General features: G+C 43.5%; 2 protein-coding genes across 2 annotated transcripts in view; one reads left to right on the plus strand and one right to left on the minus strand.

The window, feature by feature from the left end:
• Positions 1 to 523: 523 nt before the first annotated feature.
• Positions 524 to 9,282, minus strand: LOC117451452 (uncharacterized). The gene is made up of 2 exons (XM_034089763.2): positions 8,837 to 9,282; positions 524 to 2,596 (listed from the first exon to the last, which is right to left on the minus strand). Exon 2 carries the CDS (start codon positions 2,575 to 2,577, stop codon positions 1,213 to 1,215), a length of 1,365 nt encoding a protein of 454 aa, XP_033945654.2. The 5' UTR covers positions 2,578 to 2,596; positions 8,837 to 9,282; the 3' UTR covers positions 524 to 1,212.
• A 1,176-nt stretch (positions 9,283 to 10,458) lies between these two features.
• slc1a9 (solute carrier family 1 member 9) overlaps positions 10,459 to 23,432 on the plus strand; it is a 29,992-nt gene continuing 17,018 nt past the window's right edge. Inside the window, exons 1-3 of the mRNA XM_034088858.2 lie at positions 10,459 to 10,553; positions 20,559 to 20,676; positions 21,604 to 21,723. Coding sequence (XP_033944749.1) covers positions 20,601 to 20,676; positions 21,604 to 21,723 — 196 coding nt within the window. The 5' untranslated portion in view covers positions 10,459 to 10,553; positions 20,559 to 20,600. The remainder of the gene's footprint in view (positions 10,554 to 20,558; positions 20,677 to 21,603; positions 21,724 to 23,432) is intronic.

The raw sequence follows: 23,432 nt of genomic DNA on the forward strand, positions 1-23,432 counted from the left end.
TTTCTGTTCTGATCAGTCTCCTCTGTATATATCTTGGTATAACTACATTTACCCAGTTATTTAATCAATTATAGATACCTTTTTCACTTTTATACTCCACATTTATGAGGCAAATATTGTACTTTATACATTTATTTTTACATTATATTTATTTTTACTGCAGATGGAAATTAGCTAATAGCTAAATCCGACAAATAGTTTCATCTCTTTATGAGATGTGTGTTTTTTTATGCATTGCCCTTGTTTAATAAAGACTAATCATTAGAATTTGCAGACTAAATATACATTACTTTTACGTGTAATGGAGCTAAATTATGGATTTGCTACTTTGCCACGAGTGACAGCTCAGAATACTTTTACTGTCATTTGTAAAGCTGCCTGGTATTGTCAGATAACAACAGTAAAATAACTGACATTTATTACTCAATATCTTTTGATATTTTGTGCCAGAGTGCTTTGAGAATTCAAATCTGCATATCAGTTACATTGTTGGACAATAAACGGCTGAGTACAAAGATCCTTTATTACCACATTTGGCAGGCAAGCTGAACAAACCAGCAGATGTTAAAATGAGCTTGTCCTGGTGTCAGATCATTCACAAACCACATGGTTTTACATTCATGTACCACATTGAACAAGTTCCACACCGAGATGTTTCCTGCCATAAAACATTGTATAAAACCATGCTTAAGTTTGCAGAGGCTGTTTCTGTATCACAATCATGGTAATCCATATGGGAGCAGTAAAATGGAGCCTCAGTAGGTGGCGCTCCTCTCTCTCTACCCGGGCGGCCCAGAGGCTGGAATTATCATCAGACACTGGAGAGACTACCACTCCAAGAAGTTTTTCTATAAATACACACAGATATACATAGCTTCATATATAAAGGTATACTGGTGTCATAGTGTACACAAATATAAAGGAATATATTAATATCAAAGACATACACATGCTTACATACTAATCAAAAATAACTTAGATTATGAAAGATAAAAATCGTACAAAAACAGTACTTTTTAAAGTAAAATCTCTCTCTATATATATATAGGAAACATTTCCCTAAGGTCTAGTATTGAGGTCTTCTTGTTTTTTTGAAAAGTCTTGTGAAATTGTGGTGGAGGGAAGGAGAAATCCATCATGTTAAGGGAAATGAACCCAAAAGGATGTCTCACAGCTACTCTGCCTTGTGTCACTTTTTACCCCCCCCCACTCTCAGCCTCTCCCCTTCCTCCTCTTAATCCTGGGAACCTCCGTGACTCTGGCCAGCAGCACACAGACGCAAGACGAGTCAATGCGGATCCACCTCCATCCGATTCTGTTGTTAGCATCTTTGGTGAGCGCTCTGACGAACGACTGCTTGACTTTGCACTCACTGACCCACGCTTTTCTATCCACGCCAAAGCAGCCGTGCCTGGCTTCGCCCGTATTGACTGACACTGGTGCCACGCCGGCATTCGACCTGCCGTTGTTGCTAGACTGCTCTTCCTCGCGACAACGGGTCTCGTAGAAGTACTGTTTGAGTGGTCCAGTCTGGGTCTGGATCTCCTGCAAGACGGAGACTAAACGACCATGGGTGTCGATGGCAGTTTTCTTGTCATTAACCCAAACACTCTCTGCTTCGCACACAGATTTTTCTCCTCGCCTTCTGTCCATTGAGTGTGAGCGTTTATCCCTTTTAACAGAACGGTCAACCTCGGTAACTCTGGAAGAATCTGCCCAACTCGGAGGGGTGCTCCTGTCAATCGCCCGGTCCCCATGACCCTCGATGTGTCCATCCACGTCCTCCTGCTCTTCTCTGTCCCTGTCCTCCTCTAGCAGGCCGGTCTCCAACATGAGCAGGAGAGGGGGGTGTTCTGGAGGCGACATGGAGGGGGAGAACAGGACTCGCGGGTGTGCGTCCAGAAACATCCCGTCTCCATCTAAGATATTGTCCATCCCCAGACCCAGCTCTGCGTCCAGGTTCAAGCCTCCTGTACTGATTGTAGGTGCATCTCTCGGCTGCTCCGAGGGAACAGTTGGTTCTGGTCCTCTTTGATCCTGTAGATTAGCAGCAGGACTGACGGCCTTATGGGTTTCTGCTGTAGTAACCAGCGACAACCGTTCTGTAGAGTCCTGAATATTGTCAGTCTTGTCCACAAACCTGGAGGAGTCCTGCCTGCTGTTGCTGCCATCAGCTTTGTAGTCCTTTGGTAGAGAGTTATCCTCAGTCCTGAGTGGTCCTCCTTCTTTGGGAACATCCACACTGCTTTTGTGATCGCTGCCTGAGTTGCTAATCGATACGTAGGTTTCTTGATGCTCCACTTTGAACGTGGAAGTCTCTTCATCTGCAGAGGATTTCACATAATCCCTACGGTTTTGGAGGTTTTGTCTGTTGGTATGTTGGCTTAGAGCAGCAGCCATGTCGTAGTCCGTTTGTGACACATTTTCATGGAAGTTGTAGTCCACAGGGGGAGCGGCGAGGCGAGAAGCCTGGTCATGACGGTTGTTTTTCGTTGCGGCGGCAATCCTGGACATGGGGTTATGAGGAAAGGGCAGGGCCGAGGCAATCACCATGGCAACCAGGGGAAGCCAGTGCATCACTCCCAAGACGTATCAGCTAAAACACAGAGTTGATAGACAGGAGAGAGAGATAGAAAGAGAGAGACAATGTTATTTTATACAATACCAACTGTGGCATATACAGTCAGCTTAAGTACCTCAATTAGGATGTAAAATGGGAGATTTTACAGGCAGCCCACTGCTTTATGACCCTGGTGCTTTAACCGCTGAGGTATGGCTTTAAAATCTTGGCAGAACTCGTGGAAAAAATAGGACCAAATACAGCAAGGTCGCCCTCTGCTTCATCATGTGGGAAGATGAAGTTAGCCTGAACCCTGTAGAGTCTGACCTTCAAACTGAGACGCTGACAACATGGTATGTAAGACAGAAACTTTCGGGCCAAAGGAAATGGATTTTAAAGACCTATGTGACCCGAGACAACAACCAGACAATCCCCTTTCAACTTTTGAAGACATGGGGCTTTCCTTTCTTTTTGTTGAAGCTTTTCCTAGGAACCAAGAATCTTGGAATCTCTTTAACATGGTTTACCTCAGATATTCTTCTGACGAAAACACACAAATTAGACCCAAAGCATCCCAGTACTGCTGAGGTAAACCTAAGGTATTCTTAGGCTTCATACCCGGGCTGTGGGGATGATAGTTTTCCTTTGAAAAGATGGTTCTCAAACATGATTTAATACATCTGCTGCATTCGATTGAAAGAGTTTACCAACATTGATGTGCAATCATCACTGTTGTCCTTAAGCTGCATTTTTCAAACCATGTGCAGCTTATTATCAAAAAACATTCGTAGTTGATTTGGTAAAGTAAACAATATAAACTGCAGAATGTTTGTAATATATCCTCTTAGAGCTGGAGTCATGCGACAGTAATCAACATGTACAGTCTCAAAAACACGGTCCGAAACTTAAAACGTTTTAAACTTCCAGCTTCTCAAATGTGAACATGTGCAGTCTCATAATTCAATCTCAATAGTCGCCTTGGGTACTTTTCAATGTTATCTGACTTTCCATAAACCAAACAAATAATTGGTTTAAAAATTAAATAATTAGCAGCTGAACTGATAATGAAAAATAATTATAAGTTGCAGCCCTACTGTAGTTATTAACTAACAAGAATATTTATATTACACCACATTATTTTTAATACAAACAGTTTACACAATCAAATATATTAAGAATCTAAAGCTTTGCAATTAAATAAAAAATGAATGACACTTTATCAAATGTGTGTTATTTACAACACACACACACACACACACACACACACACACACACACACACACACACACACACACACACACACACACACACACACACACACACACACACACACACGAAACGTGAATCATAAGTCAGGTAAAGGGGACTCATGTGTACTTTAAAGTGAGGTTCACCTGTGACTAACTGAGAACATATTTCATTCACACGTCTGAGGCATGTACACACTCCGACGAGGTGAGCGTCAGTTTAGTTGTTTGTTTAAAAGCAGGGAAGAGGTCACTTGGAAAGAGTTAAAATAGGAAGAATGATCAGAATGTCAGAGATGCAGCTTTACTGGCGAGGCTCCTTCACCGTGTCCTCGGGCAGAAGAGAGAGAAGGAAAACATGTAAAGGCAACAAAAAACAAGCGTGAAGCGTGAGTGGGTATCGCTACTGTTTGTTTGTTTGCTTTTGAGTGACTGAAATGAATAGATATATCTTAGAGCAACAGTGAGTGTGCACGAACATGTGCGTAGGTGATAAAGGTAAAGCCTCTTGAGTGACAGGACATGCATTCAGCAGGGCCACACCCCGGACACAATGCAGCCGCCGAGGAGCAACAAGGTTTGGTCGACACATCATTCATGCAGTCTCCACGGTGCTCAAAGTGCCTGCTCGTCATGCTGACGATAAATACCATCAAAGTGCCATTAGCTTCCTGTTTTCTCTGGCTACCGATCCCCGCACCAGGCCTGCCAAATACTCACTTACTTTGAACAGTAAGCTGTGAACACACCCCTTAAACTTGGAAGTCATGCAGCAAAGGTAAACAGAAGATATATTCAAACTTACTGTCACAGAAATGACATTTGTTGGATGCTATATTGTCCTAGAATCTATTCAAAGTCAACTTCATTGTCAATCTTCAAAAAGATCCAAATGCTTTTTTGCACAATCCCCATGGAATAAAATAAAAATGATATACATATATATACACATACATACACCCATAGCTTATATGTACACACACTGTTGCTTATAAAGTTGGAATACTTTTGTTTTCATACACATTCCTCTTTTTATTCCCATTTAATTTTCACTGTGATCTCTTTGGAAATGATGATCAATAAAGTTTTGAGAAGATATACTCTTTATCTATTAAGAATAAATCCCATTGTCACAATTATTTCATGAGGAGAGGTACAACACATTGTATTCCAACTTCATTGGCAACAGTGTAAATAAATACACATAACCTGATCGATATGAGCGATATTATTTTCATTTTTATGAGAAATACATTTGTAAAACGTAGGAATGTTTAGAAAACCCTGCTGTTTATGGTAGCATAATGTTGGCTGAAATGTTTATGGCATTCTTATGTCAACAATAGTCGTAATATACAAATTATTATTGATATTGTGAATGAAATGGTTATATTTAGATTTTGGAAATTGTAAGGTTAATCAAATGTGTCTTTTCTTGGTGTTCACGCTGCATTACAGTCAAATGATGTCTGGTCTAACTGGCCAGTGACCAATTTAGTCATTATTTCCACATTACTGAGGATTATTGAAACACAATCTGAATGCGTAACAATGTTGTGAGAGCACCAAAAGTCAAACCGTACAATATGGTCACAATAGGGGATTGATCAAATATATTGTGATATTAGATTTTCTCCACACCGCTATGTCTTAGTAAATAAATACCAATTTAAACACAAACGTTGATATTGAGGCGAGCAAAAATGATCCAGGTCATGTCCATCTATCGATCGATACAATTACAGCTAACTTTAATATAAGACTCGAGGCTGGTAAACCATATGAATGCAAAATCTGTTGAACAAGACCGATACATTTTCTGACTTATGGGATGTTTTACCCTGTGTACATTTACAGATGAGAGATATTGTTCTGTTAATGTACATCGTTTTGGGTTTATATTTGCTTGGATAATCATGATACCAAAGACGATTTTCCTGCCTCGGCTGGACAATAACGTTTTTCTAGATATACGCTGTTATGGGAAAAAATATTGAGGTCGTGTCCATATAATTGTGCACGATAAATCAATGACATAATGATTGTGACAGGCCTACAGTTAACGCGTGAGTCTGTCTTCTGTTGCAGGACAGCTATATGCTTCCTCATGGTTTTCCCTTCCACACAGAAGGCCGGCACAGCCTCTAAAGTGGTTCCTTTATGAAACAGCAGCAGCAGCAGCACTTTATCACCATGCTCCATTTGCTACAATGACACGCATCATTTGCACTCCCTGCAAGGCTAGACGGGGTCCACGACGTTCTCCCGCCCTCTGGATCAGACGCAAGCACTCTGAATCCCTCCCAGACGAACACACACTCACACACAGAAATCCCAGCCTCTCTAAATCAAAAAACCTCACTTAGTAAATAAAACCCCACTCAACACTGCACACTTATGTTAATCCTAATCTCCGTAGCCTGAACATCTTCCAAATGAGCACAGGCAGAATACCCTGAAACCACAGGAGCAGGGCCTAGACAAGCAGACAGAGCAACGACATCACCAAGCAAGGCTCCATGAATAATCAAACTAAACAGACTCAACTATTTTCTGTGACACCTTCAGGAGCCTCAGTGGCCCCCTGAATTATTTAGCATTGATTATCACTGTGTATTAAGAAAACGGCCTGTTTCTTCTCTCCTATGTGGCTTTATGTTCATGCAGATCAGTCGGTGTCCGTCAGAAGAAACTTGTTCTTGAAAACCATGCCATACTGTAACATTCCCATAAGAATATCAGGGAGATGACCTCAGAGGACATTTTTAAGTGACAGCTTGAGATGGATCTATTCCACTTTGCTTTTTGACGAGACTTTAAACATGCAGTGTTTCCCTCCCTCTGCACCACTATTAAGTATATTTATGATGTTATTCTTGTTTTGACTTATTGTAAAGCATCACGATTTCGTATACACAAGGGTGTTATGATATTAGTAGTGATGCAACTAACAATCTTTATATTGTCTTCTTTATATTGACTGTACTGTTTGGTCTTTAAGTTTACAGACATACCAAGTAACATTTGAATAGAACCACCTAGTTTTAACTCTCCAAAACATGAAAGACAAACAAGGAGATGCAGAAAAAAGCAATAAAGGAAAGTGTTTTGTAGTAGACGTGGCACCTGGCAAATTGGCCTGTCTACAGTTATGAGTGCTGTCAGTGTAAACCACAGGGGCTTAATCTATGTGACAGCATGAGTCAAGGAGGAATCAGCGGGGTTTACAGAGGGCGTCTGGCTGTGAGACCCTCGCCGGGAAACAGATGCCATAAAGCAGCCCCACACCTGGTCGTGGCTACTGTGCTTTTTGCCTGTCAACAAAGTAATGCCCCCCTCATGCGTGGCTAATGACAGACACGTCCGTCTGACAGAGTTAATGCACTCTGTGTTAATGTTAGGACCAGGCCCGTCCTAACCTAATCCTGCCTACTTTGAAGTCATCAGGGTGGAAGATGTCTTTGGTGGCCGGCTGATTAGAGGACAGTTTGCACATTTTCAGCAGATTCTTTCAGTCTGACTAAGCGGTCTGAAATGCACTTGAGTGTGACTGTCAGAAACGGTGACAACAGGAGTGGCTGTCGGACGTGGAAAAAACACACGCAGGTAAATGTTTCCCCTCCCTCTCTGTGTCTCTCTGTGAGGGTAGAGTAAAGCCTTGGCATCACATGTGCTCGTTTACAATGTCTTGCTGTCCCACTGTGCAAACAGCCCATTAATTCCAGGTCTGTGATTGTTTCATACCACGCTCAGCCTGCAAAGATCCAGCCTCCTCCACTCTAACCTGAGACCATATGAAACACCAATCCGCCTCATCTCTCTCCCTGTAAATCTTTCATTCTCCTTTAAAAACATGACAATAGACTGATGCACAGTTGTGAAGTACATTTAATCAAGTACTGTACTACAGTGCAATGTTAAGGTGCTTGTACTTGAGTTTTTCTGTTGTTTGCTACTATATACTAAATTTTAGAGGGAAATAATGTACTTTTTTTCCACTACAAATATCACTTGTTACTTTAAAGATTCAGATATTTGACAAACACATTATGATGTTATATTATAGAATAAGATACAACTTTAGTGATCCCATAAGGGAAATTCACAAGCTACCCAACAGATAAAGTATATAAAGTAATAAATAAGTCCCACCTTTATAAATTGAAACAGTAAAGTGATGAACGCAGTAATTCATCAATAATTTATTCTGAATTCGGCTATTCTGCATACTTTTTACTAATGGTACTTTATTTTGATACATTTGTAATATGAAAGTTAACATGACTTTTCTTTACAGAGTAATTCTACGCTGCTACTGTGATGACACTTTTACTTTGGTATCTTTATGCAGTAGTGCAATAATATAGCATGCCAAATGTCTTCATCTTCAAAGTGCTTGCCTGCCATCATAGAGTTATTGAATAAAAACTAAATATAATAGTATTATGACAAAATTATTTCCATTGAACTTGTTCCCCAAAAAAAGCACAGATTTGTAGCCTCTAATATTTTGAAGATATTAAATTAATACATCAACATCAGGTGTGTTTCTCATTATAACCTGTGTTTGATCTACCTGAAGATCGGGATGGGACATTGTATAGTTATAACCTCACCTGACAGACTGCCTGCCTGCCAACAAAAACAAAATGTGAAACAAGCTACAACTTAAAAGCTGCAAAGTAAAAATAAAATTGGATTGGGACACTTCAAAATGCATCAGTCATGTACAAGGAATAACACGAACATAGTTCTAAGAGCATTAAAGAAGAAAGACATTACATTTCATTGAAAATATTTAAATAAATACAAATAAAAAACCAGCAAGTTATGTGTGCATGCATGGATAAATAAGTAAAAAAACATTACAAAATAAACTGACCTAAATAAATATATTTGTATTTACTAACATTAAGTATCTAGTTGTGACTGAACACCTTAAAAATACAAATCATCAAATGAGTTATTGTGCACAGTGTGTAGTATTTAAACACGTTTAATGGAGGTCTAATGTGTAATAAAGACTTACCGTTTAGGTGAGATCCGTACCCCGCGTCCTTCCAGCTGACACCACATTGATTATAGAGTTCAGTCACCAGTTGCTCAACTGGTTTAAAATAATAAATTCAACAAACACCGTCGTATGGAAACCACATAGCTAAAGACGTACATGTCTCTCTTCTTTATTAGTCCGTGACATCGCATGTGCGCCCCAGAAATCCGACGGGAACAAGATAAGAAAAGTAAAGATAGAAACCAGAAAAGTCTCCGGTCCTGGGAGCGCTTCCACTGCAGGGGAAAAAGACTAGTTAATGAGCCCAGAAAAGTGTCAAAAATGTAAACGTGCCACAAAGTTTAGATATTCCATGAGTTGTTATTCCTCAAGAGTAGACCAGGGAAGAGGTTTCCCTGTTCAAATATGTGAACGAAGAAGTGAAGAGGTGAATAAGTTGGCGAAATGTTTTTTATGAACTGAACTCCGCCTGAAACGCGTTAAGTCGGACAAACGGTTAAACTAGCTTTAGTTAGAATTACAACTTCCGGTTTTCCCTTTCAAAGTCAAACCCACTTTTAGATGTCCGTATTGTAATGGAGCATTTGATTCGTAATCAGGCTTTTATTCCGAAGACATAAAAAAGCAACTTCCGCCGCAACTTCTTCTTCTCTGCTGCTAGCTTGACACGGATAATGACTCCGGTTTCTCCTGGGAAGCGCAAAGACAAACTGAAGTGTTTTTCCTCAGGAGGTTAGTATATTAAAAACATATCTACAACTTTACAACGAGTAACTTATGCAAAAGCAAATGTGACTTAATCTCGCTTCTTGGAGGCACATTATTAAACAGTATAATCAAGCGTTACGTGTCCAATATTAGCCAAAAGTCAAATGTTATGCTAGCTATATTAAATGCATACAACCAAACATTGAGTGAGTTAACTCAGACTTCACATGTGCGTGACTGTTTTTAGTTCACCGCCTTTTTTTACTTTCATCCCCGCCCCATAGTTCTCAAGAAAAGCATTTGAGGAATTACTAGCAGTGTTGTGTTGGCACAGATCCACCTAACGCGGGTTCATCATAGGTTGGAAACAGTGCAAATTATTACAAACAATCTGTAGTGAAGATGGATGGCCCAAATCGAAAAACTTGTCTTCTGTAAATGCAGGTTGCAACATAATCACATTTGGCTCAATCTGAACCAGCTATCCGACTCTGCTTTCTTATTAATAATAATAATAATAATAATAATCCTTATATTTATTATAGCGCTTTATCAAAGACTCTCAAAGCGCTTTACAAATACACATTACACATACAGATCATACATGTAATGGTCATCTACTGTGGACAATACCCACTATTGCTTCCTGTTTGCTTGCACCAGATCCTTCTCTTGGGTATGTGCCTTGCTCTTTGGCAGGTGAGTGTTTTTCTGACAGGATCTTTGGATGTTGATAACTTAATTTGCTGTATTAAGTATTTTATACAGCTCACAAAATATATAATAGTTACCAAAGTAAAACAATATATGGCACTATTTAAAAAAAAAAAAAAAAAAGGCGCAAATCCTTAATCCATGCATTCATTTTAACAGGGGTAATCTTGCTGATTTGGGGGCCACAGGCAATGATGGACATGGGGCCCCCTCTTCCCAGCCTCGACCACCTTCACAGAACCAGCTGTTGTTTTCTTTTATTTACTTCTAAAAAACTGCATCTAAGAAAAAACTATTTTTGGAACTACAGGTAAAACAACACTGCTAGGTCTTCTATGAATTATGTTCATGACCTTAAAGGTGGGGTAGGTACGTTTGAGAAACCGGCTTGAGATACATTTTTTGTTATATTCCATGGAATGCTCTTAACATCCCGATAGCAATGAATATCTTAAGTGCTTTGACAAAGAATACATAAAAAAATGTCATCTGTGGAAGCCGTAGTACTGTAAAAAGCACGATTTTTAGCCGGCCCGGCTAAAATAACTGGATGGCCTACCTGCCTGTCAGCCTTCCATCTGTGCACAAACTTATCTCGTGCCCTCATTGGTCATGTGTGCGTTTGTGTGTGTTGGAGGGGGGGCTCTGTAAGGAAGTGGCAGATTTTTTCCGGTTGTGTATTTTCAAATTCTAGCGCACTCGAGCCGGTTTCTCCAAAATGATTACCCACCCTACCTTTAACATACTGCAAACTTTTTAAAACTGTGTATAATGAATTTGCCTTCAACATCAGAGTCCTATGATTATGTGGTTTCTCACTTAGATGTCAACATTGATATTTTAAGATAACCAAAAACTATTCTTTCAAAAAGTGGATTTATTTATTGACGCCTCTGGCAAAGAAATATGTGATTACTCTTTGGTGTGCTTCCAATCTGGAGATCTTTAATAGTATTGCAAAACCGATATGTATTGACGTTTGTTACGTTTAAACATTTCATTAGATGGTTTTGTTCTCTTGGTACAAGAATATACATATGTTCCTTCTTTTTAATTGGATATATACATATACTATCTATTTACTTTAGCTGAGTTTGCTTTGATGTTTGTTTACAGTGAACTACTTCTATTAATTGGTGTAATTAAAGTTATAAACACATTATCTGTATATGTTGGATGAATGGAGGCAGCTTTGGAACTCCTGTAAAAGTTGAAAGGATAAAAACAGGAGCCGGTGACTGGCTGCCCTCTCCACTCACAGGTCTTTGGGGGAAAGTCGGCAAAGGCCTTATGGAGACACAATGGAGGTCTATGGACGACGTGCAGGCCGACAGACAGTTCAACGGGTCCTCTGAGCAGATAAGTCGTCCCCATACAAACCAGACGAGGGTTCATTGCTATTGACCCGCGAGAACAGCGCGTCCACAGAGCCTCCCCACCTTGAATGGCCTTGTTGAAAAGGAGAGCCATAAATTGTGGGATGAGCAGAGGGGGAGACTCTGCATCCCCCTCCTCTCGCATCCCCCTCTCTCACATGCTATCTCTTTCTTTCCTTTACCAAGTAGTGGTTTCCATCTCACCAAACCCTTTTCCCCCTGAATGTTTAAAAAGATGAAAGGATAAGGAAAAGAATGGAGACAAAAGAGGGGAGAGTTACGTTACAACCCTGCCCCTGAGAGACTGCTCATGAAAGAGTCCGGGGATGGGAGAGATAGGGACCAGAGAGGAGATACAGAAAGAGAAGGGGGATCATGAAAAGAGGTTTTTCAAACTCAAAGCCGCTAAAACGGGTCTCTTCTGTATAGAGCCAGACTAAAGTGCAGTCTTCACTCAGGGACGGAGACATTTAACACTGTCAATACCCTCAAATAGAGGGGAGTGTTGATGTACTTGCACCCATTGACTGATTACACAAGCACACACACTATATGCATTTTTTCTGTTTCTCTTAACCATGCCCATCGTACAGCAGCACTCAGTGTAGATTTCAGAAAATCTTCCACCAGATTATCGTTACCATTAACACACAAACACTGCCTGGTGTCGCAAGCATTCCTCCTTCCTGGCATTTAGTGTCAGTCACTCGAAATCCTTGCAACCCTCCCACCATTCTCTTTATCTCTGACTTTGTCTGAACTTGCCCTGTATGCACTTAGATATTTCTGCCTCAGGGTGCATCAGTGAGAGTTTGAGTCTGAAAAAAAAGCAAGAGAAAGTTGTTAGCTTGATGCGGACAGGATTGGCGGTCAAACAAAGATGACGATTGAAAAGTCAGTGACGCGCAGAGGTTGTTTTTTTGCACTCTTGCTTCCACTCTCTCATAGACAAAACTAACTGCAACAATTCCACGATCAATGATGTACAGAGGTTAGTTCAATGTTCCTTCACAGTTTTTCTTTCTTATTGTCAATCAATCAATGTTTATTTATATAGCCCAATATCACAAATGTTACATTTGTCTCAGTGGTCTTCACAGTGTGTACAGAATATCAGTATGACAATACGACACCCTCTGTCCTTAGACCCTCACATCGTACAAGGAAAAACTTCCAGAGAAAACCCACAGTTTAAAGGGAAAAATGGGAGAAACCTCAGGGAGAGCAACAGAGGAGGGATCCCTCTCCCAGGACGGACAGACGTGCCATAGATCCATCCATCCATCTTCTCCCGCTTATCCGTGGTCGGGTCGCGAGGGTAGCAGTTCCAGCAGTTCCAGCAGAGAGCCCCAAACTTTCTTTTCCCTGGCGACATCAACCAGCTCTGACTGGGGGATCCCAAGGCGCTCCCAGGCCAGCGAAGAGATATAATCCCTCCACCTGGTCCTAGGTCTACCCCTTGGTCTCTTCCCAGCTGGACGTGCCTGGAACACCTCCCTAGGGAGGCGCCCAGGTGGCATCCTAACTAGGTGCCCGAACCACCTCAACTGGCTTCTTTCGACGCGAAGGAGGAGCGGCTCAACTCCGAGTCCCTCCCTGATGACCGAACTTCTCACCTTATCCCTAAGGGAGACACCAGCCACCCGGCGGAGGAAACCCATCTCGGCCGCTTGTATCCGCGATCTCGTTCTTTCGGTCATGACCCATCTTTCATGACCATAGGTGAAGGTAGGAACGAAAATGGCCCGGTAGACAGAGAGCTTTGCCTTCTGGCTCAGCTCCCTTTTCGTCACAACGGTGCGGTAAAGCGACTGCAGTACCGCTCCCGCTGCTCCGATTCTCCGGCCCATCTCACGCTCCATTGTTCCCTCACTCGAGAACAAGACCCCGAGATACTTGAACTCCTTCACTTGGGGTAAGGACTCATTCCCTACTTGGAGTGGACAGTCCATCGGTTTCCTGCTGAGAACCATGGCCTCAGATTTGGAGGTGCTGATCCTCATCCCAGCCGCTTCACACTCGGTTGCGAACCGATCCAGTGAGTGCTGAAGGTCGCAGACCGATGAAGCCATTAGAACCACATCATCTGCAAAAAGCAGTGGTGCAATCCTTAGTCCACCGAACTGCAGACCCCCTCCCCACGACTACGCCTCGAAATCCGATCCATGTATATTACAAACAGGATTGGTGACAAAGCGCAGCCCTGGCGGAGGCCAACCCTCACCGGAAATGGGTCCGACTTACTGCCGAGGACCCGGACACAGCTCTCGCTTTGGGAGTACAGAGATTGGATGGCCCTGAGTAGAGACCCCCTCACCCCATACTCCCGCAGCACCTCCCACAGTAACTCCCTGGGAACTCGTCATACGCCTTCTCCAAGTCTACAAAACACATGTAGACCGGATAAGCGTACTCCCAGGCCCCCTCCAGGATCCTTGCGAGAGTAAAAAGCTGATCCGTCGTTCCACGACCAGGACGGAATCCGCATTGTTCCTCCTCAATCTGAGGTTCGACAATCGGCCTGACCCTCCTTTCGAGTACCTTGGAGTAAACTTTCCCGGGGAGGCTGAGTAGTGTGATACCTCTGTAATTGGCACACACCCTCTGATCCCCCTTTTTAAAAAGGGGAACCACCACCCCGGTCTGCCACTCCTTCGGTACTGTTTCCGACTTCCACGCAACGTTGATGAGACGTGTCAACCATGACAGTCCCTCAACACCCAGAGCCTTCAGCATTTCCGGGCGGATCTCATCCACCCCCGGGGCTTTGCCACTGTGGAGTTGTTTGACGACCTCAGTGACCTCCCCCCGGGAGATTGGTGTTGATCCCCCGTCATACTCCAGCTCTGCCTCTAACATAGAGGGCGGAGTTGTCGGGTTCAGGAGTTCCTCAAAGTGTTCCTTCCAACGCCCTAACACTCCATCAGTTGAGGTCAACAACGTCCCATCCTTACTGTACACAGCTTTGATGGTTCCCTGCTTCCCCCTCCTGAGGTGTCGGACAGTTTTCCAGAACAACTTTGGTGCCGCCCGAAAGTCCTTCTCCATGTCTTCTCCGAACTTCTCCCACACCCGCTGCTTTGCCTCGGCCACGGATGAGGCTGCTGCCCTTCGGGCCTGTCGGTACCTTGCAACTGCCTCGGGAGTCCCCCGGGATAACAAATCCCTGAAGGCCTCCTTCTTCAGTCGGACGGCTTCCCTGACCACCGGTGTCCACCAGGAGCTTCGAGGGTTACCGCCCCTTGAGGCACCTAGGACCTTGAGACCACAGCTTCCCGCCGCGGCTTCGGCAATAGAGGCTTTGAACACCGACCACTCTGGTTCAATGTCCCCAACCTCCACAGGAATGCCCGAAAAGCTCCGCCGGAGGTGCGAGTTGAAGGCCTCCTGAACTTGGGCCTCCTCCAGACGTTCCCAGTTCACCCGAACTACACGTTTGGGCTTACCAGGTCTATCCAGAGGCTTCCCCCGCCACTCGACCCAACTCACCACCAGATGGTGATCAGTTGACAACTCCGCCCCTCTCTTTATCCGAGTGTCCAAAACATACGGCCTCAGGTCCGATGATACGATAACGAAATCGATCATGGACCTTCTGCCTAGGGTGCTCTGGTACCACGTACACTTATGAGCATCCTTATGTTCGAACATGGTGTTTGTTATGGCCAATCCATGACTAGCACAGAAGTCCAGTAACAAACCACCACTCCGGTTCAGATCAGGGGGGCCGTTCCTCCCAATCACGCCCCTCCAAGTGTCTCCATCATTGCCCACATGTGCGTTGAAGTCTCCCAGCAAGATTAAAGAGTCCCCTTCAGGAGCCCCATACAGGACTCTTTCCAGGGTCTCCAAGAAGGCCGTATACTCTGAACTGCTGTTGGGTGCATAAGCACACACAACAGTCAGAGTTTTCCCCCCCATAACCCGCAGGCGTAGGGAGGCGACCCTCTCGTCCACTGGGGTAAACTCCAACAACGAAGCACCTAACCGGGGACTTGTGAGTATCCCCACACCCGCCCGGCGCCTCACACCTTGAGCAACTCCGGAGAAGAATAGAGTCCAACCCCTATCCAGAAGTAAGGTTCCAGAGCCAACGCTGTGCGTAGAGGTGAGCCCAACCAGATCCAACTGGTACCGCTCCACCTCCCGCACAAGCTCCGGCTCCTTCCCCCCCAGAGAGGTGACGTTCCACGTCCCCAAAGCCAGCTTCTGCCGCCCGGGTCTGGTCCGTCGAGACCCTCCGCTTTCACTGCCACCCTTCTGGCAGCGCACCCGACCCCATCGTTGTTTCCCGTAGGTGGTGGGACGGAGAAGCGGAGGTGTTGCCCACGTTGCCTTTTCGGGCTGGGCCCGGCCGGGCTCCGTGGCAAGCCCGGCCACCAGACGCTCGCCGACGAGTCCTCCTTCTGGGCCTGGCTCCAGAAAGGGACCCCGGGCTTCCTCCGGGCCGGGTATCCTCACTTCTTGGTTTTTCTTTCATGAGGTCTTTTGAACCAATCTTAGTCTGGCCCCTTGCCTGAGACCAATTTGCCATGGGAGACCCTACCAGGAACACAAGGTTCCAGACAACACAGCCCCCAGGTTCATCAGGGCACACAAACCTCTCTACCACGGTAAGGTGCTGGTTCTTCAGAGAGGCAATAGATTCCGTATGTAAATCGAAAAGATAATACATTTACAACATAGGTAGTCCAAATGTTTGGAAATGCATGTGTCTATAATAAGAAGATGAATCCACGAGGATGTCAGCAATCTTGTGGGAGCCATCAGTGAAGTAGTATGGTGAGAGTCTGGCAGGACCGCAGAGACAGGTTCAGCCACGACTCGGCTCAGATCCAGTGGACACACAACCACAGCAACATGATTAGCCTCGACTCAGGATCCCGGCGTATATATGGACACAAAAAAGAGATTTGGGGGAAACTGGGTTAATTGGAACATGAGAGTACACTGGTACAAACAGCCAGAAAGACGGAGTAAGGTGCCCCCCTCAACAGTCCAAGCCTATAGCAGCTAATCTAACGTGTCTACATACATGCACTCCCTTAGGATAAGTTGAGGGGAAAGGGTAGCAAGTAAGAAGTAGGAAACAGAGGTGGAGAGGCACACACAGGGAATAAGGTCCCCATTGGAACCTGAATTTGTCAGAGGTAGGAGTGGGTCAGTGACTACGTTCCACACTCCCCGGCCGGGCTAGGTGTTCTCTGCAACCTGTTACCCTCTAATAAACCTCAAGAGGTCATAGAGGGGAAAGGTTTGGATAAAGTTTTAAATATAAGATCTAAGTTTTTAGGATTTAAGTGAAAGAGTAAGAACTAAAATGTATAGGTGAAGAGGCACAACGTATCTATGCGCTCTTATTAGATTATTTTATTTTATCACTAAGCTTTATCAAAAAGGAAGGTCTTAAGCGTACTCTTAAAAACGGATAGGCTGTCTGCCGCCCGAACACAAACTGGAAGCTGATTCCACAAATGTGGAGCTTGATAAGAAAAGGCTCTGGCTCCCATTGTACTTTTAGAGACTCTAGGAACAACCAACAACCCTGCATTCTTGGAACGCAATGCCCTAGTAGGACAGTAGGGTATAATGAGTTATTTAAGGTAAGATGGCGCCTGCCCATTAAGGGCTTTGTAGGCGAGAAGAAGAATTTTAAATTCTATCCTGTGTTCTATAGGGAGCCAGTGTAAGGCAGCCAGAACAGGAGTAATGTGGTCCCTTTTCCTAACTCTGGTTAGTACACGAGCTGCAGCATTTTGAATCAGCTGAAGCGACTTGACTGACTTCTTGGTACTCCCTGATAATAAAGAGTTACAATAATCCAGCCTTGAAGTAACAAATGCATGGACTAGTTTCTCTGCATCGTTTTGAGGCAAGATATGCCTAATTTTGGCAATGTTGCGTAGATGGAAGTAGGCGGTCCTTGAGATTGATTTTATGTGGGCGTTAAAGGATAAATCCTGATCAAATATAACACCAAGATTCCTTACAGTCTCACTGGAGGCCAAATTAATGCCATCCATAGTTAGTATATCTTTAGATAATTTGTTTCGTAGATTCTTTGGGCCGAGTACAATAACTTCAGTTTTGGTCGTGTTTAACATCAAAAAATGTAAGGTCATCCACGTTTTTAAGTCCTTGAGGCAGTCTTGAATTTTATTTAGGTGATTGGTTTCATCAGGCTTGATGGATAAATATAGTTGAGTATCATCCGCATAACAGTGAAAATGTACAGAATGATTCTGTCATGCGTCTCATTATTTTTTTGTCTAAACCCAGACTCACCAAAAGCCTTTAAGTCACAACATAATCCAGGGAATAACACAATTGTCTTCAGCGGTTATCGTTTTTTCCTTTTGGGATTTCTCTTTTCAACAAACATGTTTCATCATGACCCAAACTGCTTTTCAGACTTTTATTAAAGCCCGACTATAACAAAACTGATCCTTTTCTCAACCTGCGTTTTACATGAAGAACTTGCCTTAGGCAACATCACTCACTGTTTCTCATATAGCTGGGATATTAGTTTCATTTTCTACTTATTATCTTCTGCTCATGATCCACCTTGTTGAATCCGGACATTTCAGACCTATTCTAATTTCCAAATGTCACTTTCACTACCTCCAGCTCCTCTGAGAAATGTTTTCCCACACGCAGCGGCAGCGCCATCACACATCAACTTCTTGCTTCGCGTTGGACATCCTCCTTCGTTTGAAACTCAGATCTGAGCGTAATTGGAAGGTAGCTATTATGGCAATTACTGCAAATAGCTGAGCTGTCAGGGCGAGCTAAAAGTCTCTCTGTCCACAAGTGAGCCAGCGAGTCAGACGTCAGACCTCAATTACAGATGCTCGACCTCCCTATGGTACCAGTATGTCAGTTCTGCATAATCTCCTCTTCCATCTTCACACCCTTGGATTCTCTGCGTCTGATTTGTTTTTCCTTTTCAATCCTTTTCAACGCTCCTTCCATCATTCACCTTTAATGCACTCCACTCCCTCATCGTCCTCCTTCCCCCTATATTCAAACCTCTCTTTAATAGGAGCTGCACTGCCATTTGTAACAGTACCATACACACTGAGGTATGGCTGCATATGTTTCCAATTTCAGGCGTAATGCTTCTCTCTGTGCAATCTGACCCAATTAGCCAAAGCCTCCTGGAAATGCCCCAGTCGGCAGCCATGGTGGTAAAGAGGTAAAGGGTCAAAGGTGAGGTCATTCAAAGGGGGGGCCATACTTATGATTGTGTCACTTCCTGTCAGTCTGTCTGGCTTAGACATGCCCGGCTGTAGTGCCTAAGCTGCTGTCTAACGGACATATTTGGCACAGTTTTAGGATTGTAGAAAGAAAAAAACATTCATGGTCAAATTCAATTTCAAAGTTTACTAAAGGTCATAGAGGATGAGTGACACGGCTCGGAGCCAGACCACACGTAAACACACATGAACACCGAAGATACACACACGCACACATGTTTGCTCCGACAAACAAAACACATGCGCCTACAAGTCTCTCTGCGTAAAACTGAAATTAGTGCAAGGAATGTTCACCTTCGGGAAACGTATTGGGAGGGCGAGGGAATATGAGAGGTTCGAGCTGCGAAGCCTCATTAGTGGAATGGAGGACTTATTTAGGTAATTCAGTTTAATGCTTAATGAGAAACAGGTTAGAATGGGTGCAAAATGCAGACTGGCGTTGCATTGCATTACCTGGCAGTCTGCCCCTTTCCGGGCCTGTCTGTTTAGATGTTCTGCTACGTGCGCTGTTGGTTCAGAAGCTGGGTCATTGTCAGTTTATAAAAGCAGCTTCAGACACTGCCATGCAGCCGTCGCCATGCGCACACACACTCTGCTCGTCTTGTTTACATCATCTGCCCCGCCGATCCCTCTCCTCTTACAGCACCTCGCTCTCTCCCTCCACAGATCACCTCTCAATCACTCGTCCTCGCCTCCTTATCTGTCCCCCTCAGTGTCTCGTTACAGGACTCCATCCACCTACAGCGGCTACACTTTCATTCACTTGCCACAGAGCCCCTGCAGTCTGGATGTCCCCGGATTAGACATTCAGCCTAGATAGTGAATGATCTATTTACAGTTACGTCTTCCTTCTCGGCAACACAATCCACACCTCCTTCTGTTTTGAGTTTTTGCACTTATCCACCCCACCGACCTCCTCCGCATCCCCTTCTTCCATAAGCCATGTTTTGTCCCTTTTATTTCCAGAGGAAAAATGTTACACATTGTAAACTTTAGTCACTATACAACACCCCGCAGGATTGGATTTCAGAGGCAGACTTTGTGTTTGAACTGCTCTGACAATTAGTAGAGGATAGACTTACAGCGCACCTACTGCACAATGGAGGCACCAGCCCAATTGTACAAGCCCCTGTTCACGTCCTGCCCCTCTCCATCTGTCACCCCTGTGGGACTGTGTGTGTGTTACAGTGTGTTGCTTTGCATGTGCATGGTGGTTTGAATTTTAGGTATGCGTGCATGTATGTTTGTTAGTGAGGTGCTTGTTACTAAACCCAATTACTAAATGGCAACACTTTTCTCTCAGTACACCAATCCATTAGTGTTTTAAGCTTGAACAAATAATTAAAACACAATTAAATGCATTCAAAAGTAGGTTCAGGTATCTCAAAGGAGTCATTAAGACATTAAAAATGCTGCCTTTTGTTTCCCAAAGCGGTCTAGCTGTTATTGTTATATTTTCCTGACCCATATGTTTAGGAAATGGATTGTCTGTATTCTCTGTAACTCAAATTTGAATAGCCAAAGTATGAGAGTAGAGTTTTTATCATTCCAGGTGTAGCCTTATATCAAGCACTTATGCAATGTCAGTAAGGGACAGGGTTTTCAGGCTCATATCTTAACAAGGAGTGTAGTGTTTTATGTCGTGTTAAGTGATTTGTATTTACATAACCAATTTGCCTCAAGGTGATTGGTGCTTCATACAACCTCCACTGTTGCTCGCTTCGGATGAGGAAAGTCCCACTTCGAAAAAAAACGTACAGGAAGAGCACCAGAGGAAGGATCTCTTTTCCAGGGCCGACAGGTATGCATTTGATGTGTGTGTACAGAATGCCCAACACAAGTTACAGAGAGAGAGAAAAAGGAAATGGGGGAGGCTGATTCTCATTTAGGGTAAAGTCCGGATCCAAACATCTGTAATGTTGAACCAACCGAACATTAACTGGACAAACATGGACCACAAGAATGAGGCTTAGTAGATTGATTCAGACCAAACGGGGGCAAAGCCTGAAGTGATGAAAAAATATAATAACCTCACTAAAAGTTAGAAAGCTGAGTTTCAAATTGGGATTGAAAGGTCTCAGCAGTGTCAGACTGTCGGATGTCTGTAAAGTCACGTCGTTATATAACTTCGTATTTGACAGTTGAGAAGCAACGCTCATAAATCAATCCTGGCCTCCTCATAAAGCCCAATCATATGCTGGCATTCCTGCACAGAGTACAGACAGTTAATGTGTGAATGTATTTTGGATTCTGTTTACTGATATGTCATGGTTCATGGAAAAAGCTTGATCCATGTAAGTACAGTATGTACCATGGGCCTCAATTCTGGCCTCTCTGACTGACACTGATATCTGTCAAAGGATCCCTCAGAGAGGCTACTGTGCACACTTCTCCACTCAGTGCAGTCATAGCGCCCTCCTGTGGAAGGGAGTTTGATCACGACCCCCCCCCCACCATCAACACCATCCAATATGTCCCAAACTCCCACCCTCCCCTGTTTATGCGATACTTTTCTGAAATCAATTGAGACTAGTATTCTTATCTTTCTTCCTGCCCGAATATCAGTGAGCACAAACAGTATAAATAATTAAATAAACTGAGACCTGGGATGGAGAGCATGCTAGTAAATGAGAGGAAATGAAGGGAGGGAGGGAGGAGAGCAAGGATGAGATGGGGTTGGGGGGGCTCAGAAGACCAAGCTGTTGTAATAATCTGCAAATTTCCTCAGATGACGCAAAGACTTTGACTTTGCCTACCGTCCCCTCTTCATCTCCACATCCCTCCTCTCGTCTGTGTGTCTCTCCCGATGCCTCGCTCTCGTCGGATGGGAGACAGCGACACACAGCAGGTAAGGCTGTTTGCCTTCTGGTTGCCCCCCCCCCCCATATGCTCCCATTAATTTAAAGCTGAAAGATGATGATCGCCTATGGCAGCACTGTCAGATTCTTTAGGCTCAGGCTCTTTTTCATTGTGATCAGTCGTTATTATTGTGTTTTTTGTTGTAGAGTTAAACTATTGTTGGTTTTGGAAAGTGAACTGTCACCTCTTCAATCAGATGTGTGAACATGTGGTGGGCAGTCATATATTAACAGTTATCGGCATTGTTTGAGCATGCTGTCTGCCTTGAGGATTTTCCAAGGCGTCTTTTGGCCAAATGAGAAGATGGATTTACTGCACGGAGGAAATGAGCTGTGTGAAATGCAGTCCTGCTGTAGAGAAAAGCAATGGTGAAATTGCAGCAACAGATCAAAAAGAAAAGAAAGGAAGTGAGAGGACAAAGGCAAACGTTTATAAATAGCAGAGCTTTGTGAGGGTGAAGAGAGCAGATGTGATAGACAGTCTGTGCTTAAGGAGTTCAAACAACAGATTAATACACTCAGATTATCGTCAGCGGGAGGGGGGCGGGGGAGTGTGTGTGCATGACATGTGTGGATAGATGTAAAATCACACAAGCTCACAAATGTTATCTCTTACTCACAACCCATGTCCACCCCATCTTAAATACTTACATCACACACATACACATCTGTGTGTGTCTCAAATTGTGATGAATGCTGCTTTTCATTGTTTCATATCATTGGACATTAAGGGTCATGGCTGCAGTTGTATCTCTATTGCTGTGCAGAACATTAACATGAGTTAGTCAACATTTCATAAACTGAAAGTAATTTGATAGCTAATTGGGGCGGTGGTGGCGAAGTCGATAGGGACATGGCTTGGCAATTGGAAGGTCACCAGTTCAAGTCCCGGCAAGACCAAGTGCTACCGAGGTGTCCCTGAGCAAGGCACCGTTCCCTACACTGCTCCCCGGGCGCTGTTCAAAATGGCTGCCCACTGCTCCTAACACTAGGATGGGTCAAACGCAGAGAAACAATTTCCCCACGGGGATTAATAAAGTATATCAAAATCAAAACAAAAAAAAAATCAAAAAATTGTCATATTTTTTTAGACGATTAAATGTCAATATTTTTCTATGATTTAATATCACTGGCAAATAACTAACTTTGTGTTTTTGAATGTTGAACAGACATACAATAACTTTTCAAGATGCCACATTGAGCTCCACAAAGTTGAAATGTTTTTTTTGGAATCCCTCAATAATTAATATAATTAAATAACTCATTTAAATCACACCAGTCTTTGCTAAGAAGGTAAACATTTGTTCACACAAAAACGGTTGACAATAATAATCCAGTTTGAATTTGAAATCTGATTATCAAACGTAACTCCATTTGTACTATTTAAACAATATTGACTGACAGATGATTTAATTAACTTCATTTGAAGAACTATCGTTTTGGCCATGACATAACCAACAGGTATGTAATAGTAAAACAAATGAGTTATTTTATCTTCTGCAAGCAGCAAATACGTCATGAGGCGTTAAAGCATGCCAAGTGAGGAGGACACACATGTACCCTCCCAGTAACATCTGATGCACTGAGTCGAGTCCACTTCTGATTGACTCTGACCTTCCCTAAGAGGGTTGATGCACACAGTTGAACTGTCCTGCTGCAGTGATCTGCTAGAGCCATGCACCAGACACGTGTTTGATGG

Source organism: Pseudochaenichthys georgianus, chromosome 8 (assembly GCF_902827115.2).
Source record: "Pseudochaenichthys georgianus chromosome 8, fPseGeo1.2, whole genome shotgun sequence".
In the NCBI taxonomy this organism is placed as follows: Eukaryota; Metazoa; Chordata; class Actinopteri; order Perciformes; family Channichthyidae; genus Pseudochaenichthys; species Pseudochaenichthys georgianus.

What these genes read in the sequence shown, in the direction of transcription:
- LOC117451452 (XM_034089763.2), bottom strand. Translation starts at nt 2,577, where the DNA reads ATGCACTGGCTTCCCCTGGTTGCCATGGTGATTGCCTCGGCCCTGCCC.